Source organism: Melampsora larici-populina (assembly GCF_000204055.1).
Source record: "Melampsora larici-populina 98AG31 unplaced genomic scaffold MELLAscaffold_28, whole genome shotgun sequence".
NCBI lineage: Eukaryota > Fungi > Basidiomycota > Pucciniomycetes > Pucciniales > Melampsoraceae > Melampsora > Melampsora laricis-populina.
The window spans coordinates 393,851-420,099 of record NW_006768792.1 but is presented as its reverse complement, the minus strand read 5'-3'; the positions used below and the strand labels follow the sequence as shown (position 1 = coordinate 420,099).

The 26,249-nt window shown below is 39.7% G+C and overlaps 7 protein-coding genes across 7 annotated transcripts; 5 read left to right on the top strand and 2 right to left on the bottom strand.

Annotated features, from left to right (window-relative positions):
- Positions 1–252: 252 nt before the first annotated feature.
- MELLADRAFT_72327 (uncharacterized protein) lies at positions 253–2,238 on the bottom strand (the record flags this gene model as incomplete). Its single annotated transcript, XM_007411969.1, has 11 exons — positions 253–712; positions 781–836; positions 904–950; positions 1,031–1,129; positions 1,194–1,261; positions 1,343–1,454; positions 1,542–1,595; positions 1,683–1,785; positions 1,855–1,950; positions 2,064–2,153; positions 2,218–2,238. The coding sequence occupies 10 exons, from the start codon at positions 2,100–2,102 to the stop codon at positions 490–492; spliced, it is 897 nt and encodes a 298-aa protein (XP_007412031.1).
- Positions 2,239–5,314: 3,076 nt separating this feature from the next.
- On the top strand, positions 5,315–10,418 carry MELLADRAFT_44124 (uncharacterized protein; the record flags this gene model as incomplete). Its single annotated transcript, XM_007412074.1, has 19 exons — positions 5,315–5,512; positions 5,668–5,962; positions 6,058–6,185; positions 6,272–6,589; positions 6,686–7,053; positions 7,120–7,313; positions 7,374–7,448; positions 7,548–7,848; positions 7,943–7,981; positions 8,064–8,099; positions 8,175–8,286; positions 8,359–8,451; positions 8,521–8,615; positions 8,691–8,822; positions 8,892–8,984; positions 9,336–9,512; positions 9,588–9,663; positions 9,735–9,886; positions 9,967–10,418. 18 exons carry the CDS (start codon positions 5,761–5,763, stop codon positions 10,124–10,126), a joined length of 2,751 nt encoding a protein of 916 aa, XP_007412136.1.
- Positions 10,419–11,278: 860 nt separating this feature from the next.
- Positions 11,279–13,147, top strand: MELLADRAFT_37277 (uncharacterized protein; the record flags this gene model as incomplete). The annotated part of the gene is made up of 2 exons (XM_007412075.1): positions 11,279–11,418; positions 11,593–13,147. Coding segments are annotated over 2 exons (1,695 nt in total), but the record flags the coding sequence as incomplete, so codon positions are not given.
- Positions 13,148–13,925: 778 nt separating this feature from the next.
- Positions 13,926–15,335, top strand: MELLADRAFT_108242 (uncharacterized protein; the record flags this gene model as incomplete). The annotated part of the gene is made up of 5 exons (XM_007412076.1): positions 13,926–14,165; positions 14,408–14,551; positions 14,626–14,819; positions 14,936–14,961; positions 15,052–15,335. 5 exons carry the CDS (start codon positions 13,926–13,928, stop codon positions 15,333–15,335), a joined length of 888 nt encoding a protein of 295 aa, XP_007412138.1.
- Positions 15,336–16,256: 921 nt separating this feature from the next.
- On the top strand, positions 16,257–17,029 carry MELLADRAFT_124164 (uncharacterized protein; the record flags this gene model as incomplete). The annotated part of the gene is made up of 5 exons (XM_007412077.1): positions 16,257–16,377; positions 16,480–16,563; positions 16,656–16,766; positions 16,881–16,937; positions 17,010–17,029. 5 exons carry the CDS (start codon positions 16,257–16,259, stop codon positions 17,027–17,029), a joined length of 393 nt encoding a protein of 130 aa, XP_007412139.1.
- A 4,344-nt stretch (positions 17,030–21,373) lies between these two features.
- On the top strand, positions 21,374–23,193 carry MELLADRAFT_44122 (uncharacterized protein; the record flags this gene model as incomplete). The annotated part of the gene is made up of 7 exons (XM_007412078.1): positions 21,374–21,516; positions 21,595–21,632; positions 21,718–21,777; positions 21,852–22,001; positions 22,093–22,241; positions 22,333–22,835; positions 22,917–23,193. The coding sequence occupies 7 exons, from the start codon at positions 21,396–21,398 to the stop codon at positions 22,937–22,939; spliced, it is 1,044 nt and encodes a 347-aa protein (XP_007412140.1).
- A 1,804-nt stretch (positions 23,194–24,997) lies between these two features.
- MELLADRAFT_72322 (uncharacterized protein) lies at positions 24,998–26,249 on the bottom strand (the record flags this gene model as incomplete). The annotated part of the gene is made up of 1 exon (XM_007411968.1): positions 24,998–26,249. One exon carries the CDS (start codon positions 26,247–26,249, stop codon positions 25,881–25,883), a length of 369 nt encoding a protein of 122 aa, XP_007412030.1.

The window sequence follows — 26,249 nt, the reverse complement described above, 5'->3', positions numbered from 1 at the left end:
CTTGTGTGGAAATGAAACCTCTTATCTATTTCCAATCTCAAGTACTTCGTGTGTTCCAAATCTATCCTGTCTTCTTCTAGAATGCGGAAGCAGATCAAGCACAACCTAAAAAACAATAGTCTCATCCACTGATATCTGCTATCAGATGATCAGATCCAATTCCAAATGCTGATGCTCAAGTGATGTTTTGTGGAAAACTTAAAATTGCTACACACGTGTCTTCTTCTTACTGAGATATTGGCAAGTAGGGTTCAATCGATACAACAGGTCAGATGCTTTACATGGCCAATTCCCATAAGAACAAAATAAATAGGTTTAGTTTGGCGTCCGGTAGACTAGGTCATGAGAGATTATTGATAAGAGAGAAACGTAATGACAAGTGTATGTTGAGATCAGTATCATCAAGAGTTTTTTCTTGACTAAGCAACCGACCAAGATGAACAGGATCTGAAAGTAGAGTGATTACCATGTTTGCTCTCTCTAAACACATCAGTGAACATCCCCAGCATCAAACAGATTTGTTGTACCACCTGTAGATTTCCCATTGGCATTGTTGGGTGAAGTCGACGCCGATCCACCAGAAGCAGCGTCACGAGGACTAAATGACGAGGGGACGTATGACTCCTGTGGAACACCTGACTCGTCTACTTGCTCGGCCGTTTCAATTACATCGTAAAGGTCTGAAGCTGCCTCGGGAGGTGGCACTTTACCACTAGCAAAAGGATGTGTATCAGACCAACGTAAATCAATAGCAGCATTCTAAACATGGGTGTGACGCACAGAAGAATGTCGAGCGAAGGAATTCGTTGGCCGTAGAAAGCTTCATTGGTATCTTTCTGTGATGTATCAAAATGGCAAGAAAATTCAACACCAGTTGTGTTATAAAAGTAAGAAGCAACTTACACGTTCAATTAGTGCGGTACCTTCCAGAGAGATACCAGCAAAGAGACCTGTAAAGTATCACATCAATCCTTGCGTAAGGGCTACGATCAATTCCAGTAGCTCTTATGTGTAAACGATGAATCTGTACCCTTGTTTTTACTGTATGTAAACAAAGGAGCAGGATGAAGCAGGCTTGCGTTCACAGCTGCTCCTGTTCCGATGGGTCCAACAGCCGCACTCAAGTTTCCTAAATAACGCAAAATCAGTGTTGAGTTCTAAAAAGGGGCCTATAAGATGTTAAAGCTAAATACCTCCGATTGTCAAATTTCCAGTGGTGGCAAATGCTCGAACAGCTTCCTCCGAGTTCAATACTACCACACTACCACGCATAAACGAAGAGATAACCAATCAGATATCGGTTCTCAGAAACAGAACGAAGATCGGTCAACACAGGACTGACAATTCACTAAAGTCTGCACCGATTTGTAGACCGAAACCTACACCGCCTGTAGCAATACAACTAGGAGCTGACCAGGAACCATCTGCTAATCGAGAAAGTACCACTCCTGAGCCTATCAAGGTGAACAACACGCAAGATATGTTTTAAACTTGGTGACTCATGATCTAAAGATAAGAAAGTGACTGTTGCTTTGAGCTACCTGCTTTGCCAGACCAAACGAAACCTAGTTTCAAGATAGTGAAGATCGCCAAGCCTGAATGAGATGTAAGATAGTCAAAATCCTATTATCAGCATTTTAGCTTCTACTGAGTTAGAAATGAGTGAAGTCTTGAAAGAAGACCTTGTGCGTTTTGAAGTACAGCTTTCGGGATTGAATTCAAAGCCGATTCAGGGTTTTCAGGATCTGCAAGGAAAGATTGAAGGATCTTGGCAGCTCTTTCACACTGGAATGAAAAGTCAATATCAATAATCTTCATCAATATTTAAAAAGTGAGATTCAAGAAAGTGCTGACCTCTGCTTCTAGTTTAAAACCTGTGGCTAATTGTTTACTCCCATCATTTGCCATTGATGCCATATCTCTACTGAAAGCGGTCGCCTGGGTTCCGACCTGAATGGATCAATAGGCAAAAACATTTCCAACACAGAATGATCAGGTGAAGATCGCTCAAGGAGTTGAAGAAGTAAAGATATCAAATCGACTGAAGTTGAAGTCATGCAAACTTTTTTCGCCGTAGCTTGGAATTTATCGAGTAAAGACATTTTGAATGGTTTGAATGTTGATTGGAATTGATAGTCGAAAGGTGTTGTGAGCTTGAAGGTTGATAAGTAAGTTGGTGGTAGAATGAGTCAAGAGTTTGATCGAAGAGTGACGTACTGAAATCCAAAATTACATGACACAGCCTTCAAATACAAATCACATTAATGATTAAGTACCTCATTAAGTTCACATGTGACTTAGGCCGCGTTCACTTAAACTGATGATCATCATGATCTCCTTCCTAAAAGGAGAAATTGCCACAAAGCTCAGTCAAAAAGTCAGTACATACAGCCTCTGCACCCAGTAGACGCCTCAGATATAAGCTTAACTAAGCCCCTCTAGCGCGTTCGCCGCGCCCTCGCAGAGGGGCTTATATCGGACTCGCGTTTCATGGCGGGAGAGCTCCAGAAATTAAGTGCCTTTATGTACTTTTCTGGAGCTCTCCTCAATTCCTCACCGTAGGATTTCTCAAGGTTCAGGTATGTTCTCCTTCATGAGGAGCTACACAACCTCGTACCACTTTCATCAACAACTGAGAGCTGTGACGCTTTCAGGAAACGTTGCGCAAATGGTTTCTTACGTCCTCCTGTAACAGCCTAAGCATGCCAGTACAGGCCTGTACTGGCCTTCACCGAGATTTGGATGTTTGGTCCTTCGCCGAAACTGCCGCCAAAATGGATAAAAGCTAAAACCCTTAAGATATTCATCAAAACCCTTGGATATCGAGGGACACTTATCCCGGTGGCGCGAGGTCCTTTATTGTTTTTACGAAGACGAAACCCTTGTGGTGTTTTGTCAAGAAATTGGTAGTTTCCGACGAAGCTGCCATTTCAGCCTCCTGGTCTGAAATAGCCAGCTACACATTGCAACAAACTGGAAATCCGTTTTGAATACCCTTACTTCCAACAAATCTTGCTGAAAGTGGTACGAGGTTGTGTAGCTTCTCATGAAGCTACACATATCTGAACCTTGAGAAATCCCACAATGAGTATTTGAGGAGAGCTCCAGAAAAGTACATAAAGGTACTTAATTTCTGGAGCTCTCTCGCCATGAAACGCGAGTCCCATTTAAGCCCCTCCCTCGACTACTCGCTCGTCCGAGAGGGGCTTAGTTAAGCTTACCTCAGATATGACCTGTAGGAAAATTTCCCAACTGCTCCATATGGTCATATGTAGTATGGTATGCAATACTAGACAAAGAGCATATTGAGTTCAATTGTTTCCAGATATATTTGAAAAGCTGACTCCAGATAAAAGAAATATTGATAAGTGACATATATAGAAGACAACAATAAATTATTCTATGTACCTGTTTATCCTGCACATGCTCATATTATTCACACTTCACTTACCTATGGTAGTTGACAGCAAAAACCACTTGTTAGAATATTCTTCAAAAAAGATGCCCAAAGCTGAATAATCCATTCAGATAACAAACTGAGATAATTTGGGGTCCTCTTTTTGAGGGCTATTCAAGATTAATGTTTGAAAGCTCCCATCTTTTCACTTGTTCAATGGCAAGGGCAAGACTTATGAATTTACTTCTTTGATGTGGAAACAAAATACTGAATGTGGTTACGATAAAAGCCTGAAGGGATGTCTAGTTAGTATAACTAGAGTGATATGAATCACTAAGACCTTCAAGAAAAAACAAACCTGCACCAAGTGACAGGTAAGAAACTGTGAAGAAAAAGAGAAAGGCTACAAGTAGTTGAGGAGATCTTTGTCTTTCATACACCAAGTACACTCAATACAAATGATCTATAAGATGACTAAGACAACATGAGGAATAGATTATTAAAGGATGATATCATCCTACTGAGTGATATAACATGAATAAGTTATGGATAACCCAAACACTAGTCATACACTATGATCATAAGATCTTCTTAAGATCTCAATTGTACTAACTAGTTCAGTGATTCTATGCTTCTTGCCATCATCCACCATGTCTCATTGTAGAGCCAGGTGATTGTGAATTTTGCCACAGATTCAATTTCATGACCACACTGTCAATGTCAAGCCTGTCAAAGGTTTTTCACCAGGCAGGCCAGGATGTCACATGAAACCCCACTTTTGAAGTGCCTTTTTCGCCTTGCACCAATGATGAGAGTTAGACCCATCAAGTATGTGTACATAGGAAAAGTGGGTGCACAAAAGTTCCCTTCATTAGCTCTACTGAGAGATCTGAGCTTCAACAGCCACGCATAGTCTCCAGCCAAACTTTTCCGGCCCATATGCCTGATTTGGTATACAAGGTGCCAGTAAGTCACCCTAGTCTTAGCTATCTGCTAGGCCAAGGGGGACTTTGTTAGCTGATCATTTGGCCCATGATTTCTTTGCAGAGAATTTTCCCATTTTAAAGCCTTGGACTTGTGTGTTGATGCAGAACTTTTGTGTCCCCTTCATTGCCTCAATGTGGTTTGCACTTATTTAGTCCATTCAGTCTGAGTTTGTGGTGGTGAAAAAATGTTGGCAGAGGATTGATGTACTTCACCAAAGGACCTCACAGATCCCCTAATCCACCCAATCATTAGGGAGGATCAATCTGCTTTTTAATATGATACCTCCTAACTCTATAGAATTAAAGTACTTCATGCCATTTAGAAAGCTGCCAACCTTGTGGACCTTCATTCAGAGCTGCTAGACAATCTCAATAATTGACAGAGGCAAAGTAACCAAGTAACAGCCATATTCATAATTGATGGCCACTTAAAAAAACCTTTTAAAGAGTCACAGCAATACCGTATGCCAGCGTATGTCTCCTTGTGTTAAAACTTAATTTATCTTTGCAGCACCTGTATCTACATTTTGCTGTGATTATTCAAACAGTTTTTTTTCAAATGTTCATCAATTATGAATACGGATGTAGTTGCATGAAATGATTTTTCCATTCATCAGATCAAGTGGCCAGCAAATGATACCATATGTGTATCAGTGTGTCTCCATTGAGAATTTACTTGTCCTTCCGGAGAGTGCTCTCAAAGTAATCTTGGAGATCAATAAATAAAAGGATTTCGGTTCATATTGTGACCATGTGACCATGTGACTCGTCAGCCAAGGTTTTTCACTAAGAACCCGCAGAAACCCGGTCCGATGTGACTGTAATGCACTAGGTTCTATGTAGACTGAGTCTAGAGACCGAGTCCAGTGAGAGAGTCAGAGAAGCTGATGTTGATCCACTCCACTTCTCCTTTAAATTTTAAACCTGTTCTTTGAGTTTCAACTAAAAGTCTGCATAAACAAACAAACAAACAAACAAACCACCCCAGCATACATTCAACTTTCTCAGAACTATCAAGATCATCTTCTTCAACATCAAACAGCATCATCGTCATCGATTTGGATCTGAAGAAACCCATTGAATGATTCACACAGTTTAGGCGTGGGTTAACTGAAAATCAAGTCTTATTGTCAGTCTCATTTTGTTTTATAGCATGTTCATCATGGAAGGAGGTTGTTGTACCACCGCCTGCCGAGCAAAAAAGTCCCTTGTTTCTGTTACTTCATCAACCAAACTGAATCCAATCCTCCGTTCACCACTACAATGGCGTTTCACAACTGCCAGGAAGGCTCCTTCATCCCTTTCAACGTACCCAACAAGAGTCTTTTTGGGTCTTCACGTCGATTCACCTTGCGACATCTTCTCCAACGCGTCAAGATGGCTCCAGTTCCAGTCCCAGAGGCCAAGCCAGCTGAAGATATCACCGAGTCTGATGAAGAAACACATCTGATCAAGATTGGAGTTGCGGCTATGGATCGAAAAGCGCGTTCGAAACCAATGCGCAATATTTTGTCGCGACTCGTCGCCACCAATCGTTTCGAATGTATCATCTTTGGCGACAAGGTAATCATGGACGAAGGTAAATCAGATGGTTTTCGACAATCTTACCCTGATGTAGCGTTACGGTCACTGACGGACTGACTGTCTTCTAACCTTGACCTCATGAACTCACAGATGTCGAACATTGGCCTGTTTGCGATTTCTTGATTAGCTTTTTCTCTACAGGATTTCCTATGGACAAAGCTATCCGGTATGTCAAATTGCGCAAGCCAATTTCAATCAATGACCTTCCGCTACAAAAGGTGCGCTTGTACTTCTTCACCTCAAATATAACATACCGCCCTGCCACAGAGGACAAAGATGGAGACACTGATAGTGACAAATATAGATCTTCTGGGATCGCCGTTTAGTGCTAGCAGTACTTGACAAGATCGGGGTCCCTACACCTGCGCGATTAGAGCTTAGTCGTGACGGCGGACCACGTTTAGATCCAGAGGTGGCGAGTGAGTTGGAGACACGGCTGGGCATCAAGCTCAACGAGCCGCGTCCAGTGCCCACTTCTGTTGAACTCGAAGGTGACACTGCCTTGATCATCGATGGGAAACGGATTGAAAAACCCTTTGTTGAAAAGCCAGTCAGCGGCGAAGATCATAACATCAACATTTATTTCGGTAACGGAATGGGTGGCAGGCGATTGTTTCGCAAAGTTGCGTGACTGCCTTCTCACAAATTATACTCTTTTGTCAAGCAATTTTTTTGGTTTGACTTGAACTGACTTGACCTACATTTCGCGGGTGTACAGATTGCCAATCAGTCCTCAACCCTGGACCCGGACCTCTGTGAGGTCCGGGACGAAGGATCTTATGTCTATGAAGAGTTTATGAAAACCGATAACAGTGAAGATATCAAAATTTATACTCTAGGGCCAGATATTGTACATGCTGAGACTCGAAAATCACCTGTGGTAGATGGCATTGTAAAAAGAAACTTGGATGGTAAAGAAATAAGATATATCATCGAATTAACGCCGGAAGAGCGAGAGATCGCACGTCGAATCAGTTGCGCTTTTAGTCAAAATATTTGTGGGTTTGACATCTTGAGAGTCCGTGGCAAGAGTTATGTGATCGATGTCAATGGCTGGAGTTTTGTCAAAGGCAATGACAGTTACTAGTAAGCGAAGAAATTGATTGGCTACAAACTTAGAAGACAAATCTGATACCAGTTCAATCCCTCAAGTGATAAATGCGCCGACACACTGTCAAAATTTTGTTTGAAAGCTATGCCATCCAAAGCTAAGATCCCAATAAGGCTCCCTATCGCTGAAGATCCCGTGAAAGATAAATCAAAGAAGAAACGACCCGTGTCAGCGGCTTCATGGTGTTTGAAGGGTACAGTTTGCGTGTTTCGACATGCTGATAGGACACCCAAAAGTATGTCTTTCAAAGACTCGGCGCTTTCCTCTTCGCATTGGCTGATATCTATGACTACAGATAAATTAAAGTTCAATTTCCTCGTGGGGGAACCCGGCTCAGACCCGTTTTTCAAACTATTACAAGGTCGTACGGGTGCGTTTGAGATCGTTGTTGACACTAGTGATGACCTGTAGCGCCATTGGTAAATAAGGCCTGTTTTCTGACATAATGATCTGACCTCTTGAAAAACAGACGAAATCATTCTACGCACTCAGTCCCATCTTAAACTCATCGCCAATGCTACCGATGAAGCTTTCCACATTGAAGGATCAGATCAGACAAAGCTCAATCAATTAAAATTCATTTTAAATTCAAAAATGGGTAAACAAGGACTCAAAGCGCAACTGAAGCCTAGTTTCTCAAAGACTGCGCCTACCGAATTGGAAAAGATGAACATTGTGGTAAAGTGGGGTGGTGAATTCACTCATGCGGCTAGATATCAATCTAGAGATATTGGGGAGAACTTTGCGCAAGATCTCAAAGTGATGAGCAAGTTGAGTTGCAATGGGATGGATATATCTGATCACCTTTATCCAGATCGCTGACCCCTGAAATCTTGTTTTTCACAATCTTTACATCACCTGCAGGACAATGCTGGACAATGTGACAATCTTTTCTAGCTCGGAGTAAGCTTTTTTGACATTTGATCCGCTACAAGTATCCTTTTCTGGATGTCGCGTTTGTGTTGACCCTCTTGCCTCTGAGCAGGAGTCGAGTTGTGGCGACTGCCGAAATATTCAGCGCGTGAGTTTCTCTGCTGCGTTTGATCCTGTCATGACGGGTTTGAATTAATCGAATCACTCGGTTTTGATCTTTCAGAGGGATGCTGCAAGGCTCTAAGTTGCACCACAGCAAGACTGCTGAACCCAATCCGATCCCATTGATCATCCGTAAAGATCTACTGGATGATTCTAATGCAGCCAAAGAACCGGTTAGTAGCATTTCTGACCCACAACATGATGCAAAGTGTACTTAACCTCTTTGGTCGAAACTCCGCATGTAGATGGATAAAGTGAAGAAGCGATTGAAAGTGCTTTTGAGGCATAATCAGGGCACCGAAGTTAATTGGCCAATTGCAGACAAAGAACCAGTAGATGTGCGTTTCATTTTATAGCTCGATTTTGAGTTATCAAGGGATCATTCAGCTGATGATATCTCCTTTCAGATTGTGCAAGAAGTCATTGTGATCTTGAAAGAACAGCGTGAAATCATGAATCGTAATTGGGAAGAGCTGGATGTGGATCAAATCCAATCGCGCTGGTAAGCATGTCCCTCCACTTCTCGAAAGAATGACTGATGTTGACGTCATGGTGGTGGTTTGGTTTGGCTTGGTAGGTGTTGTGGAGAATGCCCATTCTTGTTCAAAGAGCGCTGGGAAAAGCTTTTTAGTGATTGGTGTGATGGGGCATTAGATCCATCAAGAGTCTGTGAACTTTATGATTCTCTTAAATATGATTCTTTGCACAAGTGAGCTCCCATCAATTCCAGCTCTGAAATTTCAAAGTGATGAGTTGAATTCCTAATGGTGATCAACAGTCGGACTTTTCTCGAGACGATCTTTTCATCCTCAACTTACCCCTCATCCATCAATGATACACCACCACTCAATATGCCCGGTTCAGCGCAATTGTTGCCTAGTGATACGACTCACACTACACCTCCTTCAGCTTCCCATTCACTCAAGATGAGATCACGTCAAAGTAGTACCAATGTCGATTCATCTCTCTTTGTATCACCATCGGCTTCACCATTTCATCATCGAAAAACATCCAATAAGTATCCCGGATCATCCGTAGGTGACGGAAACAGTAAGAATAGTCTCAAAGATGATGATGGATCGACTAATGAGAGAGAAGGTTTGGACCGATTAAGAAAGTTATATAAGTATGCAAAGGTGTTATTTGACTTGAGTGAGTCGTTCTTTATCTTCTGACCATCTGATCTTGTTAGGGGTTTCAAGGCGTTCTTTGAAAACTGAAGAATCTTTTCAATCACTACAGTTGCTCCGTCAGAATATGGGATAGAGAAAAGTGAGAAAAGAGAGATCGGTTTGTTGACCTCCTTACCGTTACTTCAAAAAATACTTGAAGATCTTAATGACGCTCGAGAAAGTCAAGATGGTTTGGCACGATTTTATTTTACTAAAGAATCACACATGTTTGTATTTCTCAATTGTCATTCGAAAGAACATTCAAAAAGTCTGAGATTGGTTTACGTTGAAATTTTGTGCAGGCATACGTTGGTGAATTTGATCAAGATGTCATCTTTGAAATTAGCACATCGAGATGTATTGGAATTGGATTACATGGTTTGTTTACGTTCTTTGGCTTTGTTCTCTTTTTTGGAAGACTAGCATGAAACTGATCTTTGGTTTGATAGTCTTATCTTTCTTTTGAAGTTTACGAAAGGATCTCAGGTGATTGTGGTAAGAAAGAACATTCAGTACGAATCTCTTTATCAGAAGGAGCCCATGGAATTCCATTAGACACAAGTCTTGATGCAAAACATGCCTTACAAGTGATCCCTAGACGGTAAATACCTTTTTTTTTTTCGAAATCCTTCAAATCTCATCTTCACATCCATACTGATGAATGTGAGAATTGTTCTTTAGACAATTGATTCCTCATACCGATTTAGATGAAGTGATTGGTACATTAGAAGATTGGGGTGAAGATTTAGCAGAATTAAAGAAAAGTACGACTCCTTTTGATGGATTCTTACCTGTGGAAGGTGAAGAAGTGTTTTCGATTCAATCTAATCCAACGGACTAAATCATCTGAGTTTGGATTGGATGCATTCAAACGTAACACGTATCAGTTTATTATAGATTGGACAATTTTCTGTTTGTCTTGTTCTCGTTTTAAGAGGTTTAATCCAAAAGCATATTGAACGTTTTTCTTTTTCTCTTATCTTATAGCTTATTAGTCACTTTTTTAAATCCATTCATAGTACATATTGCATTGCATTTAATCGAATAGTTTATCGTGAATTCATCATTATTAGTGTATCCTTTATGATTACAAATTAACCAATTTAAGTAATGTAATGTAATGCATGAGATTCTTGAAGAGTTTTGGAAACAAAGAGTTGGATTTGTTTGATACGGCCGTAGATTGAAGGTTTTGTTGATCTACGGCTTGAGAGAGAGTGAGGTTCAATGACAAGCACCCATTATGTAGATTGTGAAGGATATTTTGAATCCAATTGGGTGGAATGCTGATCCAGCCCTCATGATCAAGATCACTTCATACTATTTCACAGAGCGAGTGGGTAGATGTATGATGGGTTTACGTACCAAATGATGGGGTTACATAAGAAGATGATTTGAAAGTTGTCAATTCAAAAACGCATTCATGGTCAAGATCGATTCAGGATTTCAAGACAGTGATCATTCATGGGTCATATAGTTAGTTAGTTAGTTTGAGTACTATAGCTTTATTTATCTCAAAGCAAGTCTACTTATTCCATTCAAGTCTTTTTATATTCTTGAAGTGATGAACTGACGAAAGCAAAGGTTGATTCAAATTAAGAAACTCATGCATGCAAGCAAACAAGCAAAACAAACTAATATGAACTAGCAAGTCATCAATCAACTTCAATTTACTAATCAAATCATCAAGAATCTCAACTTCTAACTTGAGAAATCAAATCAAATCAAATCAACATGTTACCTTCAAAACTTTCAGTCATCTCAAGCTCAAAGTCAACTTTATCTGCCATCAACAAACCTACGATTCCTTTTTCTTTCAATACCATTGCAACTTATCATCGTTTAGCTTCAAAGTCTGTAGTCGAACGAGAAGAAGATGGTCGAGTTTCAGCTGATAAGCTTCATCGAGTCAGCTATTTTACATTTTTCCAGGAGACTTCATTGTCCAATCGACTTATCAGGTCCTTCAATACCTTCTGGTTAAACTCAGGAACTTATCCTTTCGGTTTTACAAGCACATCCATCTGCACGAGATTCTCGTGTTTACCTTAAATCGTTTGCTCCTCAAGTTTCTTCTACAAAACCTGATGAGCTTAAACGTGCTCAAATTCCGCCAACTCCGACGAATCCGGAGTTATCTCATATCAAACTTGAACAGGAATCTAAATCCTCTCAGCCTCAGGGTCCTCATCCGACACCTTTCCCAACTGAAGAAGCCATGCCCACAACTGCAACAGTAGCAAGCAGTAACGAATTCACCTCTAATCAAGCCAGGGAAGCAGATGCTGCCGTCACTGCTGCTGTGAGCAGTCCGGTTTCTGTAGCCGACTCAATCCTTTATACCTCTCCTCAACATACTGGGCTAGTGAAGATTCAAGGCCCCTTTACTGATCGTCAATTGGCGAGTATTGTGGATGGTATCATTTATCTCAAAACTCTGGGTCTTGTACCTATCATTGTCATCGATCATGAAAGTTGGCAAGTCAAATCTTTTCCAACATATCCTTCACCCGAGTGGCGTGAAGGTTTACGTGCTCAAATCGCTCATGAATCAAATCGACTGGCTGATATGATTGAAGCTAGAGGAGGTGCGACTAGACCGATGCCAGCGGATATCTTTAGGTTAGGCGATGGTCGTGGAGTGGGTGGAGATGGTCCTGAAGTATGGGTAGAATCATTGGCTAGCTTACGTTCAGCCGTTATTTATAGTGAAATCCCCGTGATCTCACCTGTTGCGCTAAACTCGTCCTGTGCAAGTGTTTGTATCTCAGCGGATGATGCTGTAAAAGCTCTTGCTGCTGGATTAGCTACTGGTCAAACCGAAAGTCGTCGGGCTATCATGGATCTCACACCACTTCGATTGATGATCATTAATCGTGAAGGAGGAATCCCATCACCTGCTCGGAACGGTCATCCTCATCTCTCTATCAATTTAGCATCCGAGTATGATTTTATTCATCAAACCTTTCGTTGGAAAACTAGTCATCCAACCTCACTTGCTAGTCTGAAACTTGCTAGAACTTGTTTAAGTTACTTACCTAATGAAGCATCTGCTTTGATTGTTTCTCATCGTTCACCAAAAAGTTTGATTGCCAACTTGATCACCAACAAACCAGCTCATTCACCTAGTCTTGGTCACGCCACGCTTTTGAGTTCTCATCGAGACGTTGGACCAGCCACACCTACACTGATCCGTAAAGGACTTCCGATTCGAGTGTTACGTGATTTTGGACAAGTTGATCAAATGAAGATGACAGAATTATTAGAAGCCAGTTTTCGACAAAAACTCAATCGTTCAGCATTTTACGATCGATTAAGTCAAACCATGAAATTTGTGATCATAGCAGGAGATTATCAAGGAATAGCAGTAGTAACAGATGAATGGATAAACGAACAATCTACTTTTCCAGAAGAAAGTCCAATAGCATATTTAGATAAATTTGCAGTTTTACCATCTTTACAAGGAGAAGGGATTGTAGATTTCTTATGGGGAGCCTTGAGAGATGAATCATTTGGATTAGGATGTCCAACTTCATTAAATAATAATGGAGGATTAGGAGGTAAAGGTGTTCCAATGGATTTGATTTGGAGATCTAAAGTTTCGAATCCGGTGAATAAATGGTATTGGGAAAGAAGTAATGGACATTATAAATTAAAAGATCGAAGGATTATTGGAAGTGATCATCAGTTTAGTTTGTTTTGGTGTTTGGCTAATAACAATCATGAAGGTGGATCTTTAAGACATCAAAACAGATTAGAAAGTCCTGGAAATGAAAAACATGGTGTAGATCAATTTAAGTTTTTACCTAGATTGAAAGATTGGTCAAAGGTTGTAAGTCGGATACCTAGTTGTTGGTTATAAATTCATAGATCATCTTTTTTTCTTCTTCTTTTCATACTGTTTTTATATCTCTCTCTCTCAGAATCTACTGATCATCATCTTTTTTTGTGGGTTTGGATGTGTGTGTGTGTCTGATTTTTTTGTTTGAGTTTCTTGATATGATGTGAGATACCAAATCGTTTATCTAAACTTACGATTGTTCATAAAGGAATGGTAGGATGGGACGAGCTGTGGGGGGAGGGGTTTGTAGTTTTGTACATTATTTTAAGTCTCTTTGGTTCTTTGGGAGTTGATTATGATAAGTGGATGAGTTTAAAGAGATCTTGGTATAATTTTGAATCACATGGATGAAGTAATTCTTTTTTGTGAGATTTGATTATGATCAAGTGTTTGAAACTTGTTCTAATGTGTAGCCTTTTTGTTCTTTGCATAAGTTTAGCCTTTGGGTTGAAATGGGCTCGAAGTTCAGAGTAAAGGTATCAACAAGATGGCTGAATGTCGAGTGAACCTTAAACCTGAAAAAATATAAAGTGGAGCACGCCCTTCCTGTGTGAGGGACTTGATATATTGACAATGCACCTGGCTGATTGTGAATTTGTAGGAGTTTTGATTGACAAGCCATGGCAACGAATCTTTGTATGGGTTCTTGATAGTCTTGATCATGGTTTGTGTCAGGTTCTGAACTTTACTCAAAAATATCAAATTCGATCAACACACACCATACACTTGATTTCAATTTCTCAAGAAAATACCTCAAACACCTTCATCAATTCATCTTCACCTCAAACATAAACTAATCATGAAAAAAGAAGCTATCAAATTAATTGCATTACCATTAACTCGACCTAAACCAACCGAAAGCTATGGATTGATTTATCTTTATCATCATAATCCTAATCTGAATTCAAATTCTAATTTAACTTCAACCACCACTACCAATCAACAAAAAGCATGGGTTAATCGGATGACTGATTTTGGTGCTAAACAATGGTTGAAGATGGGTACTGCTTCTAAAACTAATTGGAAGTATAAGATCTACGTGAGCCAAAGATTGAATTGAATTGATGTATGTTTGTGATATCAAATGAAGTCGGGGTCATCCAAAGGACTTGCATCAGGTCGAATTGAGAGTTTTTTCTTTGGGACATCCAATACTAATTAAACTTTATTGAATTTTGTTTATCATTTTGGCCCGGGGTTTTCATTTCTCGATGTCTTTGATGGTTCGATTTGATGATCTGTTGTTAATCAACCTACGAATTCTGTAAAGGATGATTTTAGATGACAGGTGAAGGTTTGATGGATAAGATACCATTTGAAGAATGGGCTATGAAATCGATTGAACCATCAGCCGTACCGAATACTAGATTATCAAACCTGGAAGCGAATCATCCAGAAGAAAAATCCATCAAATCATCGGAATCAGTTTGTTAATTCTTCATTCTCTTTATAAGGTTTATCAATATTGATCGAGTCTTTTGGGCGTTTGGTAAAACTAGATTGATCCGATCGAATTACTTTATCCAAGTTTACTTGGACCTTCTGAAAAGTTAATAGATTGGTTAAAAAGCACATTACGCCAAAAAGAACCATTTCATCAAAAATGGATGAAATACAATCTTTTGATGTCTCCTTTGACTTTACCATTTGCCATCTTACCTATTGTTCCAAACTTACCTTTCTTTTATCTTATGTGAGTTCTTTATTTGTTTAGATCTTTTTGCTTTTTTTGGTAAGAAGAGTGATGGGTGGAAGATGATAACTTTTACTGATTTGGTTTGGTGGGGGTTGTTTGTGAAATCGATTTAGGTGGCGAGCATGGAGTCATTGGAGAGGTAAGTCACAAACTCAGTTTCATTCCTTTAATCAAACATCCATATCAAACTAACAAATGATAAATCCCCTTGATTTGAAAACCCATTCAGCCTACAGAGCCATCAAATACTTAAACACGATGATGTCTCATGGATTAATCATCCCAAGACAATCAAAACTTTTGGATAAAGTTTATAATGAATCGAGTTTAAGTAAAGAAGGCAAGGATGGAATGGTTTTGGACACAGAGATGAGTTTGAGATTGAAAGAAGAGTTTCAGTGGAATGAACATTGTGAAAGAGAAATCGAAAGAGCTATTCATCAAGCTCATTCAAGATTGAAGACAAATGAAAATAGAAATGAAAATGAAAATGAGAAAGAGAAAACTAGTTGAGGTTTGAAGTGGTTTAAGGAATCGGGTTTAGGAAGCTGGGGTTGGGTTTTATGGTTTGATCAGGTTTTAGAAGAAGAATTAGATTTCGTTTTAAGAATGTTTCGTTTGAAGTTTTTTGTCTTACCTTTTCACCTTTCCTGAGAATTTAGATTTTCTAATAAATGTATTTGAACTTTAGAATAGAATTTCAATAATTATTTACAACATACATAGAGATAGTATGGAGATGCAATAATTTGTGATTTTTTTTTCATTCTTTGTCTGTTTGTTTTTTTTGGAATTTATCAAAAGTTGATAGTAATTTTTTTACGTATTTTCAATGATTAGTATTTCCATACTCATCAACTTTTGTCTTTCATAAAATGTGTAAAAGATAGATTGCATATTTAAGTTTTTATCTTTTGTTTTGTGGTTCATGGTCGTATAAAAACTTGATGATCATCAAGTTGTTCTAATCAAATGTTTTTTCTTTGACGCTGTTAAGTTGATTATCGATTAAGCAAATTAGGGTTCCATAAAAGTTCTTGGAAGATGCCGCATGCGTGATCAACTTAGTCTTGACTGACTTCAACTTCGAGCTTTTTTCATTTGATTCTGATCATGTACCAATAGAGTCCACAAGGGATATGGCTTCCTACCTCGTGCTAAACCAGGCTAAACCCAAAGCAAAGAACTTGTAAGCAAAACTTATACAAAAGCGTCAGAATGCACGTGGGTGGCGCTCCTCTTTGCCGTGCGCCTTCGTATGGCGGAGGAAACACCCTTGAGCCGAGTCCTGAGGATGTGTCTTGTAGAAGCAGATGAAAATCCGAGTTCATGTTGACTCACTCCCGCTCTTCATCATATATCGTTCCTTCTCTTGCAAGTCAAGAACCATTGCAGTTCATCTTTTGATTAAAAATGCACCACCTCTTCCCGAAGATGTTAAATCTACTCCTGTTCTTGTGCATTCATAGCTTGAAGGCACAGGACAGTGAGGATTTCAATGAATATTTGTGTGCAGCAGGGTATTCGGTCGACTCTGTGGTTAACGGCACTTCATGTATGTGGTTTCAACTAAACTCTCATTGTGTTAGAACAATCTCTAGCATGTTCGATACTCATCGCGCACCTGGACCTACGTCATGATTGTTCATATTTAAAGTGTGCATAACCGAATATCGGCCACTACCTGCAGGCTCAACTCAGTATGAATGTGAATCAAGAACCTGCCACACTATAGGGACCTGTAAGTATTTTTACACGCCGATTTTAATTCACCTTGATCTAAATCCAAAGCTAATGAGCTGACCATCACCATCTGATAAATTTTGATCTTAGTCAAACCACATACTGAAATGTCGGAATGCGAGCCAATCGGATCTACTGGAAAACACCATAGTACTCAAGAATGTCTTGCTTATGGTTATAACGCTAACAAGAAAAATTATCGTTAGTACATATCATGAATTCGGAAATCATGTTTTCTTTGCTTTTTGTCTTGAAAAAGTTTCTTATTCAAGTTTGGCTTTTTTTTTCCTTTTCTTTTTTACGTGTGAAATGTAGTTTGTTTCACTCGTGATAACACTTATGCATGTAATAAAGTTAATAATGGATTCATGAGTCAGTTGGATTTTCTCTTCTATCAAAACTTACTTTGGACACTGAATTTAGTTTCTTTTTCATTTTTATTAGATTGTGGTCATTGTCAGTAAATTTGAATTAATAGATCATACCAAAAAAATGCTTGGTCATCTTGTGTGGACACTTGAAACTATTATAAGAAGAAGCCCTTCAAGATATTTGTTCTGAATGAATGATCCTTCAACTCATAGCTGGACATATATTTTGTTAGAAAGACCAGGAGCAGGGTTAATTTGGGGACAAGGATTGAGATGTCCTTCTGAGGGTGTTCTGCCCAATGATGATTGATTGTTGGATGCAGTATACAACAGGCCCTTCCACTGTTCGTCAGTTTAATGAGTCATCTGTGATATGTATTTCACCTGTGGTACATGAGTGATTCATAACACTATTCCCTCTTGCAAATTCTACATTCCTCCCGTAGGTAGCATTCAAAAAATTCAGTGAGAAAAAGCTTAACCCACTTACTGTTTTCTCCACCTTCTCCTAAATTTCTTTGCCGTATTGGGAAACTTGATGTCAAATTCACTCACTAAATCACTTATATTCTTCAGATTTGATAAAGGCTCCCACAAATTATCTTCAGTATTAAAAGCCTTTCCAACTAATGAAGTACTCATGCTTCCTGTTTCTCACTCTACAATCCAATGTTTCATCCACCTCCCATTCCTCACTTCTTTCAATAGTGATATGTGATGGATGTTCTTGTAGTCTTCCTTCAATTTCATCTACTTGTTGTTTTTGCCACAATGAGATGTGAAAGACTGGATGTATGCCTTTCATTGCTGCTGGAAGTCTCGATCTATAGGCAGATTGCGAATCCTTGTCAGTGATATCAAACGGGCCTCGCCACCTGTGGTCTAGTTTAGGACTTGGTCTAGTGGCGGATAATTTTTAACTACTCAGCCAAACTTGATCCCCAATCTTCTAATCTGGTGTTGGCCTACATGTTTAGATAAAATATATTGATATTCTTTGAATTACACACTCACCCAGTCAATAGAATATCAAAACGTTGTAGACAAGAAAAGGCCAAGACTGCACCTGGGTGGAACTTCTTTTTTGCCACACACCAGAGACAATGCCATTGAGCCAAGTCCTGTAGCTGTGGATAGTAGGAGTAAAATATCATATAAAGAAGGAGATGCAAATATGAGTTTACATCCCAACCACACACTTCCTCCTTGATAATCTTCTCTTCATAATATCTTGCATGTTTAAGACTATTTCAAGTCAGATTACCACATTTGAACTTATATTTTTCTCTTGCTCAGATAAATATGGACCACCACCTCCTAAAGATATCCTTCATACTCTTGTCAACACCAGAGCCGCTCTGATACACTATGGATTTCAACCCATTTTGGTATTGGAGCGGAGTAACCACTATGAGACAAGGAATACTCAACCAATTTTTTTTTTAAAAAAAGATATCACAAGGTATCAGAGCGGATGGTTTTTTCCCGCTCCAATACCGCTATATATTGCCACTATGAGGGGTAATACTTATATTGGAGTACCCTCAGACACAACTTGTATTGGAGCGGTCAGATCACTATTGGTTTTTCTGGCCTTAGGATGGCAGAGCGGTGCCACTGCTACATATAGTGGTCAATATAGTGGTGTAAGAACCGCACCAATATTGCTCTGACACCGCTATATCTTGTGGAGCGGTTCTGGTATTGCTCTTGTCCTTGTGCCTTACAGGCTTGAAGGCAGGCAACAGCACAATTTATGTGTGTCAAGCAGGGTACTCATCCAATGGTGATAAAGCAGGTATGCAATCTCAATCAAAACACTGTTGCCTTATATCTACTGTATGACCTACACTCACGGCTAATGTGGCTGTCTTTCACAATTCGTCACACTTAAAGCACGTAAAGTAACAGAGAACTACCAGGTTAAATGCAGTACTTCAAGCTGCAAAGATTGCATCAAAATCCAGTGGTGTATAGACCACACTTTATTCCTCTTGATTCATAGTGGCACTGAAAAGCTGAAAATCTGGCATCAATCTCTACCTCTCAATGTTAGGCACTAAATCAATTGTGATGTTGGGCTGCCAGCTCATTAAATCCAATGACAAGAGCATAACTTGTCAAAAATATTTCATGTATGATCACAACCCTATCCTGGGCAATTGTGGTCAGTTTCATGTTGAATAATCTTTTCTTTCCATTCCTGTCATTGAGTTTCTTATTGAAAGTTTTCTGTGTGTCAATGGTTTAGAGCGCGTTCACTTAGCGCGGTTTTGTAGAAATTGATTTTTAAGGCACCACTTTTGTACATGTACGAAAGTCTTTTTTTGAAAAAACGACTTAATTTCACTTTTTGAAATTTTGAGATCAAAAAGCTCGTGAAAAGCGTTCGATCTTGCCAGATCCTAAGCACAGCAAGATCAAAAAGTGCTCGATCTAGGTAACTCTCAAGCAACTTCCACAAACGAGATCAAATCAATCTCTTTCAAGTATATGATTCTTTGCATTCATTCGACAAATATGATACCAACACCTACACTCTGACCAGCCTATAAACACTGAACGATCCCAACAACATAAAATAACATAAAATAACAAAAGAGAGTACAAGATGAATGTTGTGAGTAAGATACAAATAAAGGAAAAACAGGGCATATTTTTCCATTGTACACATAGGATTCAGATATATATACTGATAGATGATATTTCATTCTTGGAAGTGATAGTAAATTAAATGAAAGTTTCAACCGAGATTCATGTATTGTTAAGACATTTGTGAAACAAGAGATTGATTAATGAATAAGAGAGATAATTTGAGGATGGAAAGCTAATCATATAGAACATTGAAACGATAATGTCGAAGATATCTGATCAATTTGCGATGTAGAGATGGTTGTTCGGTAGCTTCTTCACCGCAACTGTTGTTCTAGTTACTGTTGGATGTTTTTGAGGTGATTGTTGAGGAGCAAGAAGTGATAAGCGAGTGCTGAGGAGTGAGAAGTGATTGTTGAGGAGTGAGAAGTGGTTTTTGAGAAGTGAGAAGTGGTTGTTGAGAAGCGATTGAAGGCGTGAAGTGATCAAAGGGGGAATGATGGAGTGCATCGGTCATGGTTTGGTATACTTCTGGATGGTTTTGATGGGGTTTGATGGGTTTTGTATGGTGGCCTATGGTAACACGGGGACTTGTCCAAAGTCATCGAGAGGGCAGAAAGAATAGAAATCGAAAAAAATTCGCTATTATCGAATTGTAGAAATCGGCTTAAAAATCGATTTCTATGAGCATTCTACAATTTATAGAATGTGTCAAATTAAGAAAACGAACGCATTCTGTAGAATGCAATTTCTGTAATTCACAAAAAGCAATTTCTGAGCAGAAATCGCTTAAGTGAACGCGCTCTTAGCTTGTTACATTGGCAAGCAAAAAATTGATGCCTACACAAAAGCTGAAAGGACTGTCATCTGTAAGTTTTATTTTCTCATCAATCAAAGCTTGCTTAATCATGGACACTTTTCTTCCCTCTTAAATTGTACTACAAAACTGTATCTTATATACAAAAGGTATGTAAACAACAGCTGACAACCATATTTGTTACCAATGCAGCTATCTTTGCTAACAACCAATATCCATAACTACAATTTCCTTCACAATACTTGATAAAATATTTCAAACATTTCATGGGCCGCTGCAATCCCCAAATACCATCACCAATTCTTGTGAAATTTCTCCCCTTTTGGTTCATTTGGTTTATTTACAGCCAATTTGAGAATAAATGTTTTGTTGAAAAGTGCATCAAGGCAAGAAATCTGGCCTCTTTGTGACCAAGTTTTGTTTCTCTGCTAATCTTGAGAATACGGAGGGCACAAACCCTGTAAAAGCAATTTTTGATTGGCATTGAACACCGTGGCAATGCACATTTTCAAAAAAAAATCAATCATTGCCAAAGCAGCTGTACCTTTCAAGTTGTTATTGGCTACCTTCCTGTGTGGTGTGAGATATTGGATGTGCGGATCTATCAGACTTTGGTTTTAAGGCATTTTATGTAGCATCATCAATGTTCTTCTTCATGACTTTGTCAGAGCATCTCCAGAGTCAGACTCCATTAGGGGTACACAAACATGAAAACCCGACCTGAAAACCCATGGACAAAACCCATGACAGCCCAATTGTTTTTTGGGTTTTGTCCAACGGGAAAGCGGAAAACCCAAGGACAAAACCCAAAAAACAATCAGGTTGTCATGGGTTTTGTCCATGGGTTTTTAGGTCGGGTGTTCAAGTTTGTGTACCCCTATTGTCCAATTGTGGCATAAATACAAGTGTTTGTGTAATTTAGCTTATGTACTTAAGTGATGTCGGATCGGATAGGAGCGGGTTGGGCTGGGTTGGGGTTAAGATTTGATCGATCGATTGAGTTTCTTGATTACCATCTTCAACCAATACCATCCAAATCAAATCAGCATCATGTTGGCAACTCTTCAAACCCCTCTTCGATCTGCCTTAAGGCTCAGCAATGCTTCTTCATCACGTTTCTTCTCATCTTCGTCTTCAAGTCTTACCAAAGTAGCAGTCTTGGGTGCAGCTGGTAAACAACTTCTTCTGATTCTCAATTCCAAACTGCCGTTCTGATCAAATTTGATTTTACAATCTTGATTTGATTCAGGTGGAATTGGACAGCCTCTCAGTCTTCTTATGAAGCAGGTATGTACTTTCTTAATCCTCCAGATCTGATCAGACTTCAATTTTGATCACAGAAACTTACCTCACTACATGTTTCGATCTATAGAGCTCATTGGTCTCTGACCTAGCTCTTTACGATGTTAGAGGTGCCCCTGGTGTTGCTGCCGTAAGTAGTGATCACTTGTTCAGGACTCAGCTCAAATCATAATCTCAAGGTGTTTTGTATTGTTTGAAAAATAGGACGTGTCTCACGTCAACACTTCCGCGACCTGCAAAGGTTATCTACCTGACAACAATGGCCTCGAGAAAGCCCTCGATGGTGCTGGAATCGTTCTGATCCCCGCTGGTGTACCAAGGAAACCAGGAATGACCCGAGATGACCTCTTCAACGTAGGTTTATCACTCAACGATCTGATTCCCTTTTTGACCACTCATTAGTGATCTAATTTCTTACTATTCCACGTGATCTTATTCGTTTCAGACCAATGCCTCCATCGTCCGAGACCTTGCTACTGCAGCTGCAAAGGTTTGTCCAAAGGCACACATGCTCATCATCGCCAACCCCGTCAACTCGACCGTTCCAATCGTTGGTGAAGTTTACAAGAAAGCTGGTGTCTATGACCCCAAGCGGTAAGATCACTAGCTCTCACATCCCAATGAAATCATCATTCTCAGCTCCTCAACTCACGTGTTGACCTTTTCGGCACCTTCTTTCTCTTAGCCTCTTTGGTGTCACTACCCTTGATGTCGTCCGTGCTTCCGCTTTCCTATCGTCTATCGCTGGTTCATCACCCGAGAAGACAAGAGTTCAAGTGGTGGGTGGTCACTCTGGTGTTACCATCTGTCCTCTACTCTCTCAACTTTCCGAAGGCAAGGGTGTCACTGGTGAAGCCTACAAGGCTCTCGTTAAGCGAATCCAATTCGGTGGAGATGAAGTTGTTCAAGCTAAGGATGGATCCGGTTCAGCAACCCTCTCGATGGCCTATGCTGCTGCTATCTTTGCTGAGAGTTTACTCAAGGCTCTTGGTGGTGCTAAGGGTATTGTTGAGCCAACATTTGTTCGTAGCCATCTCTACGAATCAGAGGGTGTCGAATACTTTGCTAGCAATGTCGAACTTGGTCCGGATGGTGTGAAGAACATCTTACCAATGGGATCGATCAGTGCTGAAGAAGAAGAATTGATCAAAGCTTGTTTACCTGAGTTGAAGAAGAACATTGAGAAAGGTTAGAATCCTCTCTTCATCTTGAATTACCCTTCGTACAGTTGTTGATCCTCGGGTCTTCTCCTCGCTTGACAAATCACAGGTGTTAAATTCATCAAAGGTTAAACAAATCTATCAATTACCTTTATTATAGTTTGTTATATATATTGTTTAGATTGTGAACACCATTGAGAAGAGAAGAAAATCAAATATCCCCGAAAATTGAAGATCTTTCCAAAAGCAAAAAAAACTTTCATCATCAAGCATGTGATAAGTCAAATTTGTCTTGTGGTATGAGAATTGAACTATCACGGTCAACTTGGTTATCTTAAGTGACACTTGATAGCAATCAAGAGTAGAGAGATGTGAGAAATGCTTGGACATCGATAGAACATGAAATGTCCAAGACCAAAAGATCCATACTTATGACTCGCAGCCATTTTGATAAGTATGCCTCCTGTCGTTGCAGCTCTTATATGCGTCTATGAAATTACATCTTGTTTAGTCAGACAAGAAGGGGTTCTGATGATTCATTCAAGGATCCGCAGCAGAGTCCATCAACTCAAGCTAGCAGTCACTGTCCATCCAATTTGGGCTTCAAATCCATGTCCACACTTTGTATGTACAAACATACTCAACTTCTTTCCTTTGAAGTCACCCTTAAGTTCAGTGTCAAAATTTCTGTGAGACAACTCCTGAATCCTGATCATCAGAGTTATTCAAGTTGAACTAACATGACTTAAAATTTTACACAAATTGGACTCCTGTAGTTCAACAGTGCAAAATTTGAGACTTTCCAACTAAAAACTATGAGGGGGCTTCACAAGTGGGGATTTGTGAGTTATTATTTGCTTTTGAGATTTACAAAGTCAGATTCATCAATTGGGTTTGATAAAGTTATAATTTGGACGTCACTATTTTGTGCACAGATTTTCAGGTCCAACACCCAGTTGCCGGATAGTTAAATTCTCACAGCCCGGTTTACTTCCAAGCCGGGCTGTGACCATTGATGGTTCAATTTCTCTTGCCACAGCTAGGGCTCTTGTGGTGTCATGTTCATGTAGGGCTGCAACCCAGACCCGGCCCCGCAAGCGCTCACAGTACGTGCCCTGGGGCCGCCAAACGTAATGTGCTGACAATCACAAATGCGCCCTGAGGGTGCCTTGGGCAGGTCGGGCACCGGGGCTGCCGATCATTTTCCTTCAAAAAATCCCATGTATATCACTCTTTTACAATTTCGTCAAATGAAATAATGACTCTCTGAGTGGTTTTTGTGGCTAAAAACAGCCCCTGGCCCTGCCTGGCCCCGAGGCGTCAGATTCAGGGTGTGTCCTGCCTAGCCCTGATCCATGTTGGAAGGCCTTCAGGCTTCACCAAGGCCGGGTGGCGCCCCAAGGCCAGGTTGCAGCCCTATGTTCATGTACATATTCAACAAGACAAACATCAAAATTGTCATGTATGTATACAAAACAACAAATAAATCACATTTATTCAATGCTGAACATAAATAAGGCAGAGCTTGATTCAAGATCATCTGATCCTATGAGAAGTGTCAGACTTGCTGCTGCTATTTAGGTTTGTCTAATGCTGCCGATATGGACATCACATTGTATGAATTCTGGAAAGGATTACAAAAAGTCTCACAGGAATTTACTGAATGTGGAGTGAATCAAAAGTTAGACTAACAAAAAAGAGATGACCTTAGCAGGAGATTTCAAAAAATCCAGGATTGATTTCCTGAACTTCTCAAACCAACTTATTTGCCTTCTTCCTCAAGTCAACAAATCAAGGAAATTGTGGGAAAATGAACCCATGGATTGATGATGGCAACCAATACAGAATAAGAAGATGGAACAGCTTACTTATTTGGGTCTAAAACGGAGGACATTCAAGAATTCATAATGAACAATCCCAAAATTATTCATCAAGAGTTTTGGAGATTTTGTGATGCCGTACTTGCTTCTCCAAAAAGCAATGAGGAATCCGACATTTGTTTTGATTATTATTCAAAGATGATGAAAAACCAAAAAGGGTTGTAATTTTTTACAGAAGCTTGTAAGTTTGTTTTTGGGCAGTTTGGTGATGTAGAGCCCTCTTTGGCTGCAAGCTGCGGTTACATTTGGCTGAGACGGGTGCGGGTATGCACAAAATTGACGGGTAAAGCCCTGAAAAAAGCGGGCGTTGGGTAATATTCAACCCGGCACCAAATAGTGCTGTCCTATAATTTTACTACTTATTTGTAAATCAAATTACACTACTTGAAATAAAATTTTAAAAATCTTTAGACAGAATTTTACAAGGAAAAAACCCCACAAAGTATTCAAAAGTCTCTTTCTCATTTGTACATACAACTAGAAGAGAGTTTGAAAACATGCTTAACAGTTGCCCTTCAGTGCCAGGGGATTTTTTTGTAAACTTGTCAGAGGTCATGTGGTGAATGTGGCATGTTTTGGTCCTTTTGGATGTTGTAATAAGGGCACGTTCACTAATGAGATTTCTGGTGAGAAATCACATTAAATTCAGAGTGTTTATTTGGTGGTGCATGTTTCACTTTTGCATTAAAAAATTTACAGAATGTGATTTCCGGTCAGAAATTCCTTCAGTGAACACGCCCTAAGTGATTGAAAACTGTTCAAGTGCATCAGGATGGTAGTTTGTGACTTGTCTTTTGATATACAAGTCTCTGATCCCTCAACTCAGGTAAACCAAGACAGTAATTTGACTTGTGTTAAGTTATGTTTGAGTAATATTCTTGCAAACCATTCAATTTGGAACAAATTTATTCACTATCAATACAACTTTTGTTCATCGAAATGATTGAAATAATCAATTCAAACTGCTGACTCCTCGACTTGTCGAATGTTTAACACCAAGACACATTTCATATTAATATTGTTCCATTTATGTTGAGTCTTTTCACTCTCTTGAAATATGAGATCTTAACTACGTTAAAACAAAGTCCAAGGCTTAATAAATTGGAGTTTTAGATAGCGATTTGAAAACAACAATGAGAAAAAGAAAGATGTCGAAAAAAATCGGTGTGTAATATGAAGTTAGACAGAGGTGATCAATCAAGCTGAATCGGGTCATTCGGTTCGCCTGATGGCCCCTTGAATTGCTCAAATAGACTATTCGGCGGCGGCTGTTGGTCCCTAGCGCGGGCGTCTTTGTAAGTCATCTGCGGATGTCGGCGATGTTTATCCCGTTTTTTCCGCTCTGCGTCAGACACGACCGGTGATTGTGACGGAGCTCCAAAACTATTTCCATGCTGGTCACTTGCCCTACGCGTTGAGTTTCGCGACTGAGACAACTCTGACAGGGCTACAGGACGCGAAGAATTTATAACAGCTTGATCTATCGGTGACATATAGTGAGTGACGGACTGGTTCGGCCTTGGAGTCATGATAAATTGATGATCTTCAATCTTGCCCTGCAT